We start from the raw sequence: 14,122 nt of genomic DNA on the forward strand, positions 1-14,122 counted from the left end.
ATGAATGAATGGGTGGTCTAAAAAGTACCCATTTCATATTTCCCTAAGCTGTGGAGAAAACAGCAGTGCACCTGCTCAGCTTCAGGACCCTGAGCTTCTTCAGGGCGTTTGGTTCCCATGAGTCTCGTGGCCACTTTGTGTCAGCTTGACACAAACCTTACAGTATCTAGTCATATTGTTATGTCAACTCTGAACTACTTGTTAGAAGGGCACATTCCAGCATTCTGATAGTTGTTTGGCATTTGGTGTGGCATGCATGTAGATGATGGTGCTTATGACCCAGTCCTCACTGACATGGATACAGATTTGCAAGCACATCTGTGCTGGGATGTGGAATCCTTCAGTATGTGCCCAGGAACGCTGCTGGGTCATAGGGTGTATTTTGGTGTGATCTGAGTGAAGATTTTGCTGGTCACTTTTTATTGACTTGACATAAACCTAGAGTCATCTGGAAAGAGGGAACCTTATTTCAAGTATTCTCTCTATCAGACTGCTTGTTGGCAAGTCTATGGGGACGTTTTCTTGACTACTGGTTGAACATGGGAAGGTCCAGCACACCGTGGCCATGCCTCCTCAGGTGGGCATAGGTGGTCTAAAAGAGCAAACCAGTAAGCAGCTTTCCAATGCTGCCTGTGTAGTTATTGCCTCCAGGTTCCCAGCTGAATTTCTGCCCCCAATTCCCCAATTCAGTGGTGGACTGTAACATGGAAGCATAAGATGAAATAACCCTTTCTTTCTCAAGTTGCTTCTGGACATGTCAGTCTTTGTAAGGGTGTAACTTTGAAGAGTCTGGTCAGTGATAGAAAACAAACTCAAAGACTAAAGTTAGTTACCTCCTTCTTAGGTCACGCTGTTTGTTACTAACATGAGAGATGGATTTTACTAAATTTTTCATTCTGAAGGTATTGGGCTGCTGTAAATCTTTTAATTGGTTTCATTTTTGATATACATAAGATTAGTGTGTAATGTTTAGAAATGGTAGATTTCATCCCAACAATTCTAAATATTCTCACTGATTGGTTGCCTTCCTGAAGATAACTGATTCAGGATATATTTTTCCATTCTATTAATTTCAGGCCCTTTGGAAATATTATTGGATAGAAGTAACCATTGTTCTCCTGTGAACACCTGAGTTCCACAATTGGTTCTCAGCATGGGTGTGGGGAATGCAGAATGGCATTGGCCATGCTGGGTGCTGGGAATGCAGAATGACATTGGCCATGCTGGGTGCTGGGAATGCAGAATGGCATTGGCCATGCTGGGTGCTGGGAATGCAGAATGACATTGGCCATGCTGTGATCCAGGCCAAACATGACTTGGTTAATGCTTTGTGGAGCTGCTGCCTGACAAAAGTCCTCTGCTTGGGACATTTTTCTAACTATGTCCCCTGGTGTCCATTTAGTGGCTACAGCTGTTATTTATGCCATGGGAAGTCTGTCAAGAGACTTCACATGTCTTACTCCTTAGCTTCTTACTTCATGTTACTCTCTAAAACAGCCAACTTGGTGCGTTGTAAGAGCAGAGGAAGGAGGAATGTCACAGTCATCAGTGGCTCCCTAAGGACTGTGAGCACCCAGGACGCCTTCAGCTTACCCAGCTAATTTGGATGTAATGATGATATTCTTTGATCCTGTACTTTATTGTACTATCTGAGTAGCCATCAAAGCCATTTCCTCCATCAAAAACCCTTTCAAACTGTACCACAGTCAGTCCCTTTCAAAAGCCATTTAACTTAGATTACATCAGTATATAATGGTAGACCTTCTAAGCCCTGCTGTTTTCATGGGCAGTCCAACAGTTAGGAAGTAGGAAGTAGTGGTTTGTAATTTATTTTTTACTTTATAATCCTAAATTGATTTTAACTTGATCTGTGACTTTATGATTATTATTTTCTATAGTATTTGGTCCTAGAATGGTGTGATTTTGTTCATTTAGATGGTGAGTTTTTGGGTTACATCTTTCTGAAGCCTTTGTCCAACTCAGCCTTGATTTATATTGAACATTTCATGGACTGTTACTTGTACATTGATTTAATGATGTATAATCTAAAATTAGCTTATATATTTATTTATTTTACTTTTTGTGTATATATTTGTGTGTGTGTGTGTGTGTGTGTGTGTGTGTGTGTGTGTGTGTTTGTGTTGGCATGTGTACATGTGGAGGCCAGGGGTCAATGTCTGGTGTTCTCTGTTGCTGTCCACATTAATTTTTGAAGGAGAGTTTCTCACTGAATACTAGTTCACCCCATGTATCTGCCTGTTTCCCTCTTCCCTGTGACTTACCACACCCCGTGTTTTGAGTAGATGCTGGGGATCCAAACTCAGGTCTTCATTCTTGTCCAGCAGGTACCTTACAGACTGACCCATCTTCCCTAGCCCAGCAAGGATCCTCTGTGTTGTGTTTATAAAAAGATAAGGGAAAGGAGGATTATGTTTTGGTGGACGTGTAGTCAGGTGGGGTAGGGGTGGGGGCAGGGGGTGCCTCTGCGGGCCCATCCACAGGACAGTATAGTATAGAATAGGATTTATTCAGGGCACGGGAGGAGAATTTGAGCGGGTAGTGGAGACAGTGGAAGGCAGAGAGAGTAAATAGTGAGTGGCGTAGAGGCCGGCCATTTAGAGGCCCGCCCTGAGCACGTATGGGGGGAGGGGGAATGGGAGAGAAGGGGGGGAGAAAGGACAGAGCAGTAGCCGGAAGGCAAGAGCAAGAGGGGGGTAGCAAGCAGCACCTTTTCTAAGTGAGTCAGGCACACTTGGCCACTGCTAGGTCACTGTGGGTCAGAGCTTAGGCAAAATGCTAACACTATGCTAATACACTCTAAACCATCAGTTTTATGACTGTTGGTATCTAATTTTTGAAAATCCGTTAAAATTATCTTGGAAATGTTGTTATGTTGAAGTGCAGTGAAATTTAATCTAAATTTATCTTTAGCCAATGTAGTAAGTTAGTGTTGCATCTCTGTGACCAAAATTCTAGGCAGAAACACCAGGAGGAAAGGCTTGTCCGGGCTTTAGCCCCTTCTGCCAGGGAAAGCACAGTGAGGCAGCTCTTCCCAGCCAGGGTGTGACACACACACACACACACACACACACACACACACTCTGTGTGGAAATTCAAACCTTACTATCCAACTTCAAGCTTACAGCGTTGAAGAACTTGTAATAGACTGTGGCAAGGCCAGACTACACAAGTTTTCTTTATTTCTCTAAACTGATGATGACTTTTGAAATCCCATTAGCTAAGGAGTCAATACAGCAAACGCTAAGCTCTTGGTTCACTCTGCTTGTCTCAAGCTGCTGACTCTTAGAAAAGAAAGGAAGTCTGAGAAAGGTCCTACAAGGGCTGGGGGCTGGGGGTGGGGTGGGGAAATTGATGTGTAATCTAGTCCCAGTCCTGGTTTGAACCATCTCATGCTCTCTGAGCCCCTGTTGTCTTCAGTGTGTGCTCTGGAGTGTAGAATTTGACCTGTATTGTGTGTAACTGTCGGGCCAGTTTTCAATGAGTTGTGGTGGCATATTCCAATATATGGCCTTAAATTCACATAAATAAGTATAGAATAATGCTATTTTGGGGTTTATAGGGCTTATATGCTCTGTATTTTCTGTTCCCTTGTTTTTATATGTGTGTGTAAATGCATGTTTGTGTGCCCTCCGGTGTGTATGTAGGTCAGAGGACAACTTCTGGGTGTTGTTCTCAGCCATTGTCTCTGGTCTCCCATCCCCTTTACTTTGTGACAAGGTCTCACTGGCCTGGAACTCACCAAGTCGGCTAAATTGGCTGGTCAGTGCCACCCCAGGGATATGCTTGTCTTTTCCCTTTCAGCCTGGGGTTACAAGCACATGATAGCATGCCCAGCTTTTTAAAGATGGATTCTGGGAATTGAAGTCAGGTCTCAGTGCTTGCACTGGGGTAGTGGTGGGAGCCCAGGAAGTGGACCCCAAGGCCTTGTCTGTAAAAGACAGGAACTCTGCTACTGAGCCCCTCTCTGAGCCCCATTTAGCATTTCTTGAATGAAGGAACAACTTGCCAGCTTTCTCCATAACTTGTGCCCGTGGTAGAGTGTTAAGATCTCCTACTTCATCCCCCTCAACACTGATCATGACACTCATTAGACTACAGCCTATTTCACGTGTGCTCGTTTTTTGTTTTTTTAGCTCTCTGCCAAACACCTGAGATAAACAATCTAAAGGGAAGAATGATTTATTTTGGCTCATGGCTTCATCCACTGCCGGCTATGGTTGACTTCTTCCATTGTTTGGCCTCCGGTGAGGCTGAATATCATTGTGGTGGTGGAGCAACTGTTTGGCAGAGACTGCTTGTCTCCAGGCAGAGAGGGGAGGCATACCTCCTGTGACTACTACTTCCAGGAGAACAGCACCTCCTGAAATTACTCAGGTGATAGGGACTGGGGAATCAGGAATTGTTTTGATTGTTTACAGAATTTGAGGCCAGCCTGAGCTACTTTAGATCTTGTCTCAAAACAAACAAACAAACAAACAAGCAATCTGGCAAATAAATAGATAACGTATTGAATATTCGTAACTTTTGTCTTTAGAATTAGTACCTGGAAATAAAATTATGTTCAAGAAATTGCATTATGCCGGGCGGTGGTGGCGCTCGCCTTTAATCCCAGCACTTGGGAGGCAGAGGCAGGCGGATTTCTGAGTTCGAGGCCAGCCTGGTCTACAGAGTGAGTTCCAGGACAGCCAGGGATACACAGAGAAACCCTGTCTCGAAAACAAAAACAAAAAAAAAAAAATTGCATTATTCATGCAGTATATTCCCAAATTATTCTTTTTGACATACTTGTCACAGATCCGTGCAAATGTTTTACTTGTTGCATTCTAGGTAAAAGTTTATTACCATAATCTTTTAAAAGACAGTTACCTGACAAGTGTCAGGGGCCTCTGAGCACACTTAACCATGGCTGCTTTCAGAAATGGTGAGCATTTGTAAAGGGCTCCTGTCAGTCTTTGTAAGGGTGTAACTTTGAAGAGTCTGATTCATTGGACTATGCCTAGCTTTCTTTTAGGTCCATCCAAGGACCTGGTGTAGTTCTGGTGGGCTAGGCATTCCCAGAATCCCAGAACCTTACATGCTTTTTAGATACATCTTGGACCAAGGAGGAACCGGTGCAACTCCTGGTGGGGAGGCAGAGGTGGGAGCTAATGGAGGTAGCGAATGAGGCAGTCAATGGGTGAGTCTGTGCAAGCCACTGTTTCCAGAGAGTCTGATCAGGTCACAATGTCCTTGAGGCTGAGGGGTCTGCTGCACATTTTGAAATGTGAAGGTTAAAACGAGTGAGTCGCCAGGCGGTGTTGGCACACGCCTTTAGTCCCAGCACTTGGGAATCAGAGGCAGGTGGATTTCTGAGTTCGAGGCCAGCCTGGTGAGTTCCAGGACAGCTGGGGCTACACAAAGAAACCCTGTCTCGAAAAACCAAAAAAAACCCCAAAAAAACAAAAAAACAAAAAAACAAGTGAGTCTATGGCATCTTTGAATATGCCTAATGATCGCTTACAATCTTTTGTCTTATAGCTGACTTTTTAAAAAAGATCTGTATTTTATTACTGCTGTCCTGTGTATGATGTATGTCAAGGGGTGTGCATCGTAGCATGCCTGTGGAAGTCGGAACAACTTTGGAAGTTGATTCTGTCTTTCCATTGTGACTATAGGGATCAAATTCAGGTCACCAGGCATGCGCAGGAAATCCTTGTACCTGCAGAGCCGGCTCATTGGCCCTCGCTGCTTCTTTCTCCCATTTGTTTTCTGTCTGACTTTTTAAGAAAGGCTAGGCCTTTTTTACTCTTTTTCTTTCTATCCATTCATTCATTCATTTGGTTTGTTTGTTTATTTTTTGAGGCAGAGTTTCACTATGTAGCTTCTGGTTAGCCTGGAGCTCACTATGTAGTCCAGGTGGCCTCAAAAATCATAGAAATCATTCTGTTTCTGCCTTCCAAGTTTTAACTTCCTTTCAAGGGATTAAAAGTGTATGTTACTATGCTTGGCCCTACTTTCTAAATGTGTTGGGTTTTAGCAGAAGAACATATAAATATAAATGCATATATTTGTAAATTTATATATATGTATATATATGCATGCATGCATGCTCTCTCGAGTGCACGCACACACACACATATTTGAATTGCAGCATTAATTATTTCATGATTTTTGACTGTGAGACTCATAACAAGTTTACTCTGTGTACTTTCTTCTATTCCTTTTGATTTGGCTTGGTTTGGTTTTGCGACAGCATCACATACAGCCCAGATCAGCCTCAGTTTCACTGTGCAGCCTCAGTTTCACTGAGGATGACATCGATCTTCTGATCCTTCTGCCTCAACTTCGCAAGTATTGGGGTTACAAGTGTGTGCCATTGTTCCTAGTTTCTGTGTTTCTGGGAACCCGACTCAGAGCTTGTGCATGTCAGGCAAGTCCTCCTCCAGTGAGTGACACCTGTCACCTGGTATACCATTCTGTCTGTGGCTGTACCACTCTGAAAGTGCCCAGGATTGAAAGTGCATTTCTTATCCTCGGGGCAGCTTGTGCTGCCACGGTAGAAGCAAGCCTAGATTTGATTGGTAGTGCGCCAGGAGTGGCCTTGCTCTGCTCTGCACTTGATGTTGATCTCAGTTTCAGTTCCTTCAGCAGTACAGTAGGGTCAATGCTGTCCACCTCACAGGGCTGTCGTGGGAATTGGATGAGATAGCATGTACTTAGCTAAATGTACTAGCTTAGCTTAGCTTAGCTCCAGGCATTGGCCATCACAAAAAAATGTTGACAAAGAACTGCAGTCAGTGCTCAGCAGGAGGAGGAACTCCTTGGAATATAAACTGTTATTGGAGAGAGTATTTTTTAGAAATTATTATTTGTATATTTGGTGACATCTTCCTAAATCAAAGTCTGATAAATTTCATACAATGACTAGAGATTTGTATACTTGGCTAAAATGGAGTAAGTCTTATGAAGTGTCTTAAGTTAATGTTTTAATGTAATACATATATTCTATTTATAGCATCGACAGTCTTTGATTCTATACCACTGTAATGCTAGTTAGCTTATGCTTTACTGACCAGAATGACCAGAAATGTACAGGTCAGAATTCCTAGAGCATGTTATATATTTGAAGGAAATGAGATAGCTCAGACATTTTATATGAAACCATCTTATTATCATCATCATGCTTTTTCTTATAGCCCATCTGTTATACACATGCCTGTAAAAATCTAAGATTGCAACAGTTGAGCAGTTGAAGCTCAGGTGTGTGACGTCACTCTGTGCATGCTCTCTTTGCAGCATGCTCTGACCTCGGCTTTGCTTCTCTGCTCTCCTAGGAGCTGACGAGCGCACTGGTGCACTTGAGGCTGCATCTTTTCATCCAGATCTTCACCCTTGCCTTCTTCCCAGCAACAATGTGGCTCGCTCTCCAGCTTTTATCAGTCACTTCCATCAACGAGTGGCTTTTAAAAGGGTATGTTTAAACCTTTGGATGGGAATTCTTTTTAATGGGGCAGCTCTAGTGACATTGTCTCCATGGCAACTGTAAATAAAAGGTCTTGTGTGTTATCAAGTAAGGAGACCACTTTTTAAACATTGTCTGTTAAAACAATAGAGTTTTATCAGAGATTCAGGAGAGACTTGTTTAACAGAATCTTAAGGTAGACCTGTGGGTAATTTTAAAGGTACCAGGATGGGCACTTACTGGGAGAACCAAGGGAGATGGCTCAGTGGTGAAGAGTGGTGGCTGTGACCCCAAGGTTGGAGGAGACAGAGCAGGAGGGTTAGAAAGGCTTGCTGGCAATCAGCTTAGTTCTAGGGTCAATGAGAGACCCTGTCTGAGGGAATAATGTGGAGGTGGAGACTATTAGCCCTGGTATCCTCCTATGGTCTCTGGACATGTGCAAACACATACACCCCCACCCCTTCACAGAAGTGGGACATTGGAAGATGTCTGCATGGGAATATGGGCTGTCAACTGGTGCCTTACTGCAACTGTCTGTATCTTTTAAAGCATGTGCTGATAATGGCTGAGTGTAATGTCTACTTTTAAAATGCATAATAAAAGTATATATGTGGGACAGATACTTAGTTTTTCACTTGTTCTGATTTATGTTGATATAGGTAATTTAATAGTAGACTTATGAGAATCTTTTGTTTCATGAAAAACATTATCATATTTAAGAAAAGAATTTAGCAATTGAAACATTAATTAAAATAGTTTAAAACTAACATCACTTCGGCATCGTGTTCTAGCTGCTTAAAACACCAACCACAGAGCTCAGAGTTTGCCCTCTGATCCTACCATTGGCATATGTGTGACTTCTAGCAAAATCATCTCATAGCTTAGACCTGCTTTTCTCTGTATGAAATAAGGACATACTTTAACCACTTAATGATGTCTGCTGCATCAAAATTTTCCACCTACGGCATAATTTCTTTGTTCCCTGTTCAGCCCTGCTGTGTGCCAGAGATTATTCTAGATGTTGAAGAAAGAGTAGCAAGCAAACGTGCTGGTGTACCGGTCCAGGAGGGAGACTCAGAGTAGGTTGCCATCATTCACCAGGATGGACAGGATAAAGATGAGTGCTGCGGGAGGGTCGAGTGTTCCATGGGGTAGGGTGGCCAGGCTGCTGAGGAAGGCAGAGTTCTTGGGGAAGGAGGCAGTGTACTAAAGCAGTCAGGCAGAGACAAGCCTGGAGTGTCTCAGGTAAGTTCAGTAAAGCAACCCAGTGGGCTCGTCCTGCTTCTGTGGTGGAAGGACAATGAGGTTTGGAGTTGTCGGCACACAGGAGCTGGATGTGCTGTCTTCTCGGCCTTACTGCAGTGTGGAGAGCTGCAGGGAGGTGCTGTAGGCCTGGAGGGACGGAGGCCTGTGCTGGGAGGCCTGTTTGTATGGGAATCTTCTGGCTGTGATATGAATGGTGGAGGAGCTAAAACTGGGAGCAGTGTGGAGGCTAGTGGAATCTGGGAGTCCCACAGAGAAATGTATGTGGTAAGATTGATTATAAGTTAGTGTTTAGGGCCTCTGTCTTGGGGCTTGTAGCAGTCACGAGGAGATTAAGGCTTCAGGACTGAGCCACAGGGTCAAGGCAACTTTATTGACTAAGCTAGGAGACACTGACAGCCTAGGAGTAGAAAGGGAGATCAGGAATGCACTTTCCACCATATTGTGTGCTTCAGAGAAAGAACACTGCCTCTCACTAAGAGAGGTAAAATGTCACATAACAAAATGATGTCATTTCAGAGCAATGATGTACTTCTGTGTACTAAGAATCTGGAAGTACTGAACATCTGCTGTCCGTGGGGCATGCAAGAAGTAGGAAGATGTCTTATTTCTCTTTAGGGAATTTCCAATCTAGTTGAATACATACAACATATATATGCTATTTATGTGTGCGTCTGTGTATCTGTTTGTCTGTCTGTCTGTATGTCTATCTATCATCTATCATCTATGGTAAATGATAATACATATCAGTTAAATCTCAACAGCATCTGTGTATGTTTAGAGTAGAGGGCTCCAAAATGAAGCATTAGTGAGAGACATAAAGTTTCTCTGGGATCAGCTCAGAAGAGCTGGAGAATTTTGGGCTTGAAGCTGTAGCTGAGAACTCAAGGGAGAGCTAAATGGAGAGAACTAGGAATTAATAGTAGTCATCAGAACAGAGCATTCGGATGGCATGGGGAGATTGTATGAGGAGAGGAGCACTTATCAAGTGTGTGCTAGGTAGAGCAGGTGATCCTGTCACGCCCACCCCAGGGTGGTAAAAGGAGCCCAAACTTGCTGTCCATGTTTAGGTAAATCTCTTCTCAATCCCTTTGTTCTCCCTTAGCCTCCTGGCTTTAAGTAGAAACACTGGTGTGTTTGTGTTCTGATTTGCTCTTCTATTGCTGTGATAAACACCATGACCAGTAGCAGCTTGATGAGGAAATGGTTTATTTCATCCTATACTTCAGGTAAGAGTCAGTCACTGAGGGAAGTCAAAGCAGGAATTCAAGTCAGTAAGTAGCCTGGAGGCAGGAACTGAAGCAGAGGCTTTAGAGGAATGCTGCTTACTGGCCTGCTCTCTGACTTAATGTGTCTTATTCAATGCAGGCTCACTTGCCTAGGGATGGTGCTGCCCCCAGTGGGCTAGGTTCTTCTACATCAGTCTTCTACATCAAGGTCACTAATCAAGAAAGTGACCACAGACAATGCTATAGGCAAATCTGACTGAGCAGTTCCTCCATTGAGGTTTCTTTTTCCAAGATGACTTTAGTTTGTGTGAAGTTGACAATAAAAATGAATCAGTTCAGTTAGCTTGAGGGAGACAAACTCTATGTCAGAATTACAGGAGAATAGAAGTAAGGAGCAGAATGGAGGTAGAAACACTCAGTAGTTTCTTTATAAGCAGCACATGGAGTCACAAACTACTTCAAATTTCAAAGTAAATCATGAGGTGAAAACTAGCTCCCATGATCCATTCAGAGAGAGAAAACTGACTTTCTAGAAATTGAGTACATTTATTTTGGAACTCTATTGTCTAGCTCAAGGTTATCATTAATAATAAGGCATAATATGCCAGGCAGTGGTGGTGCACACCTTTAATCCTAATACTCAGGAGGCCGAGAAAGACAGATATCTGGGAGTTCAAGTCTTGGTCTACAGAGCTAGTTCTAGGACAGCCATGAAATCCTGTTTTGAAACAACAACACCACCACCCAAAAAACTTGTTTTGCTAGCATAAGACTAGGGAGACTGAGGCAGCAGGATTGGAATTTTAGGCTATTTTTGTTTACATAGTGAGTTCAATGTAGACCCTGAGCTGTGCACCACAAAACTGCTGGCCCACAAAAGCCATCAAAGTGGTGGCAGGCCCCTCCTTTCCACCCTAGAGTGTAACTTTGACAGTAAAATGTCCATCTGGAGCTGTCAAAATGGTAGCACCTCTCAAAATGGCAGCTCCTTTCAAAATGGCGGCTCCTCTCAAAATGGCGGCACTATAACATCTCAGCCTGCAGCTGTCACAGGACCTGCAGGAGCTGTTCACGGTGATGCACCGCCTTTCTTGCTTTGGTAGGAGCTGCCCCTCAGGAGCTATCCACAGTGACACACCTTTCCTACCTCAGTTTACAGCTTTTGTGAAACACTACAGGAGGGGTTCCCATAGGAGCTGACCACAGTGGCAGCAACTCCTTTCCAGCTTCCCCCATCCCCAGTAGCCCTACAGAGATGGTGCCCCAGCAAAAGCAGGCTGACCCTGGGAAGGATTTCTTACGATAATCCATGGGCCTGATGCAGGGAAAATGAGGTGAAAAAAGCCATCAATCCCTGAGCAGGAAATCCCATCAGTCCCTGAGCTTCCCAAGATCAGGACTTGAAATCCCATCAATCCTCACTCTGGAAATCTCTGCCCTTAAGAAGCTCTGCCTCCTCAGAAATCCTATATAAACACTATCCCTTTGTCCAATTCCCTGTTTCCTCTCCCGGGAGCAGAGGGCAGCCATCCCTGGAACTGTCCCTCCATAACCTGGACCCACCAATAAATCTCTTTCATGAGATTTTCTGCCTGGTGCTACTCTTGTCAGAAGAAGTAAAGAAGAAAAGAAACAATGAAGAGAAGCGAAGAAGCAAACAAGTGGAGCAGGGCCAAGGCTCCTGAGTACCTCAGCTCTGCTGGGGACACCCTCCCAAGGAGCGGCGACACCTCTCAGAGCTGTGTGGTCCCTGGGCTCCCATGGCTCAACATGCCCTTCCCTTGGAACGCTGTCCCACCTAACTGTGTGGCTCCTGGGCCTTCAGGTTTCAGAATCTCCTCCCATCCTAGCAGAAACCAAGTCTCAAAAAACCAGCCAACTAATCAAATGAAATAAATTTTCCCAGATCCCCTTGTTCTTATTTTGTCTTAAGGAGAGATCTCCCTATGTTGCGCAGGCTGGCCTCAGGCACCTGGGCCTCGGCCGCCTGTGTGGTGTCCTCTGGGACCTCCCCTCCAGCTTAGGTTGTGCTCTACTCAGATGCTGAGGATTGCTTTGGGGTTTTAGTCCTCAGACTTGGTGCCCATGGTTCTGTTTGCCCGGTGTGCAGTGTATTTCTTATACCAACTGAGAGAATGTATTTACTATCATGACCATGGACATATGGATTTAATAATAACAAACTTAAAGTGGATATTAGAATTCCCCATGGGGTGTGATTGGAAACATCCATGGTAACTTTACAGGCTGAGAGGGTTGTTGAGGAGATGAAAGGTAAACTTTTATCAAATATTCTTGAGCTTTAGATGTCACTTCAAGGCTTTCTATTTTACCAAAAGACCTATGAAAATACAGGGATTTTCTTTTGAGACAGAACATTGTGTTGCCTCGGTTGTCTTTGACTTCGTGATCCTTCTTGCCATGTGTTTGATTAGCTGGGACCACAGATGTATGTCACTGTTCCAGTTTCTGGCGATGTCTATGGCAGTAACCCAAGATTATGTTATCTATTTTACTTATCATTCAGTGACTCCACTTACCATAACCTAGTGGCTTTTTGAACTCCATAATTAAAGTTTAGTGTATGTGTGTTTTAATGAGACAGGGTCTAATGTGTTATTTTTATTTTATATTATTATTAATTATTGTACTGGCTGGTTTTGTGTGTCAACTTGACACAGGCTGGAGTTATCACAGAGAAGGGAGTTTCAGTTGGGGAAGTGCCTCCATGAGATCCAGCTGTGGGACATTTTCTCAATTAATGATCAAGGGGGTAGAGCCCCTTGTGGGTGGTGCCATCCCTGGGCTGGAAGTCTTGGGTTCTATAAGAGAGCAGGCTGAGCAAGCCAGGGGAAGCAAGCCAGTAAGGAACATCCCTCCATGGCCTCTGCATCAGCTCCTGCTTCCTGACCTGCTTGAGTTCCAGTCCTGACTTCTCTAGTGATCAACAGCAATGTGGAAGTAAGCTAAATAAACCCTTTCCTCCCCAACTTGCTTCTTGGTCATGATGTTTGTGCAGGAATAGAAACCCTGACTAAGACAATTATTATTTGTGTTTTTCGAGACAGAGTTTCTCTTTGTAGCCCTGGTTGTCCTGAAACTCACTCTCTAGGCAGGCTGGCCTCCAACTCAGAAATCTACCTGCCTCTGCCTCCCTAGTGCTGGGACTAAAGGTGTGCACCACCACTGCCTTATTGTATGTGGTGCAAAGGATAAAACCCAGGGTGTTCTGTATTTTTATCAAGTACCCTGCCAACTATACTAAATCTCAGCCCCTCAACATGTAAACAACTTAAGAAAACCATCTAAGCCTGTAGAATGTCAGGAGCACTCAGGGCCCATATTGTCCCATGGTGTCTAAGCTCAAGAGGAAGTATGTACCAATAAACACTGGCTTCTTTGTTCAGCTCTGTTCTTTAGGGCTAACTAGTGGAAATTATTTATAACTGGAAAGGAAGAGCTACTTACAATTGGATTTTCTTTTATTTTTCAGTTTGCAGACAGTAGGTTGCATGCCTCCCCCCGTGTCTTCTGCCGTGATTTTAACCAAGGCAGTTGGTGGAAATGAGGTGAGTCCTGGGGATAACCTTATTTAATCGTGTGTGCTGTGCTTTGGATGTGAAAGAATCATTCATAGCAGGAAACTTCTGTGAGCTGTTTGTGAGTGATGTGGTTGTTGATGGGTATTAGATTGACGCTAAAATTGGTGATGAGTAGAACTAGGTCTTCAGCTGGAAGAGCAAGGGGGAAGAGTGTGGTAGCAATGGTGACCTTCCTGTCAGTAGGAAGCTGGGGACGAAGGAAGCGCAGCCAAAGGAAGGAACCTTTCCTACCAGACTCACAGACTCAAGCCTGTGGCCACTTCTGAGTTCCTTAAAAAAAAAAAAAAAGATAATAAACTCAGTTACTGGGCAAGATCCAATGTTTAGTGGCAGATCAAGGTGATATGAAATAAGAAATCCGCATTTCTAGGATGAGCTTAGAGCAGTTACCCAACTGTGGCCAAAGCCTGTGTGAAAATTCAGATTGCAGCTCTCCGCCAGCTGGCACAGGTGGCACAGGTGCTCCTTGGTTGAAAGGCACCATGACATCACGCCGAGGGCCCTCCCTTTCCACCTGCTTTTCCTCATTCTCAGCTGTGAAGAAAGTGCTCTTACGGGAGAGGGGA

At 44.0% G+C, this 14,122-nt stretch overlaps 1 protein-coding gene across 9 annotated transcripts in view; it reads left to right on the plus strand.

Moving 5' to 3' along the window:
- The window catches only part of Slc10a7 (solute carrier family 10 member 7), a 233,262-nt gene that overhangs the window by 9,313 nt on the left and 209,827 nt on the right, over positions 1-14,122 (plus strand). For 6 of the 9 annotated variants that reach the window (XR_004110067.1, XR_004110068.1, XM_031340381.1 and 3 more), the window contains exons 3-4: positions 7,335-7,471; positions 13,448-13,523. Coding sequence is in view for 6 of the 9 variants with exons in the window: in XM_031340381.1 (XP_031196241.1) it covers positions 7,335-7,471; positions 13,448-13,523 (213 nt within the window). In the remaining 3 variants the exon portion in view is untranslated. Of the gene's footprint in view, positions 1-7,334; positions 7,472-8,452; positions 10,687-13,447; positions 13,524-14,122 lie in introns of those variants that run through there. The other 3 variants (XM_031340385.1, XM_031340387.1, XM_031340386.1) reach the window with 3 other exon arrangements.

The sequence above is a fragment of the Mastomys coucha genome, unplaced genomic scaffold, assembly GCF_008632895.1.
Source record: "Mastomys coucha isolate ucsf_1 unplaced genomic scaffold, UCSF_Mcou_1 pScaffold22, whole genome shotgun sequence".
NCBI classification, from domain to species: Eukaryota; Metazoa; Chordata; class Mammalia; order Rodentia; family Muridae; genus Mastomys; species Mastomys coucha.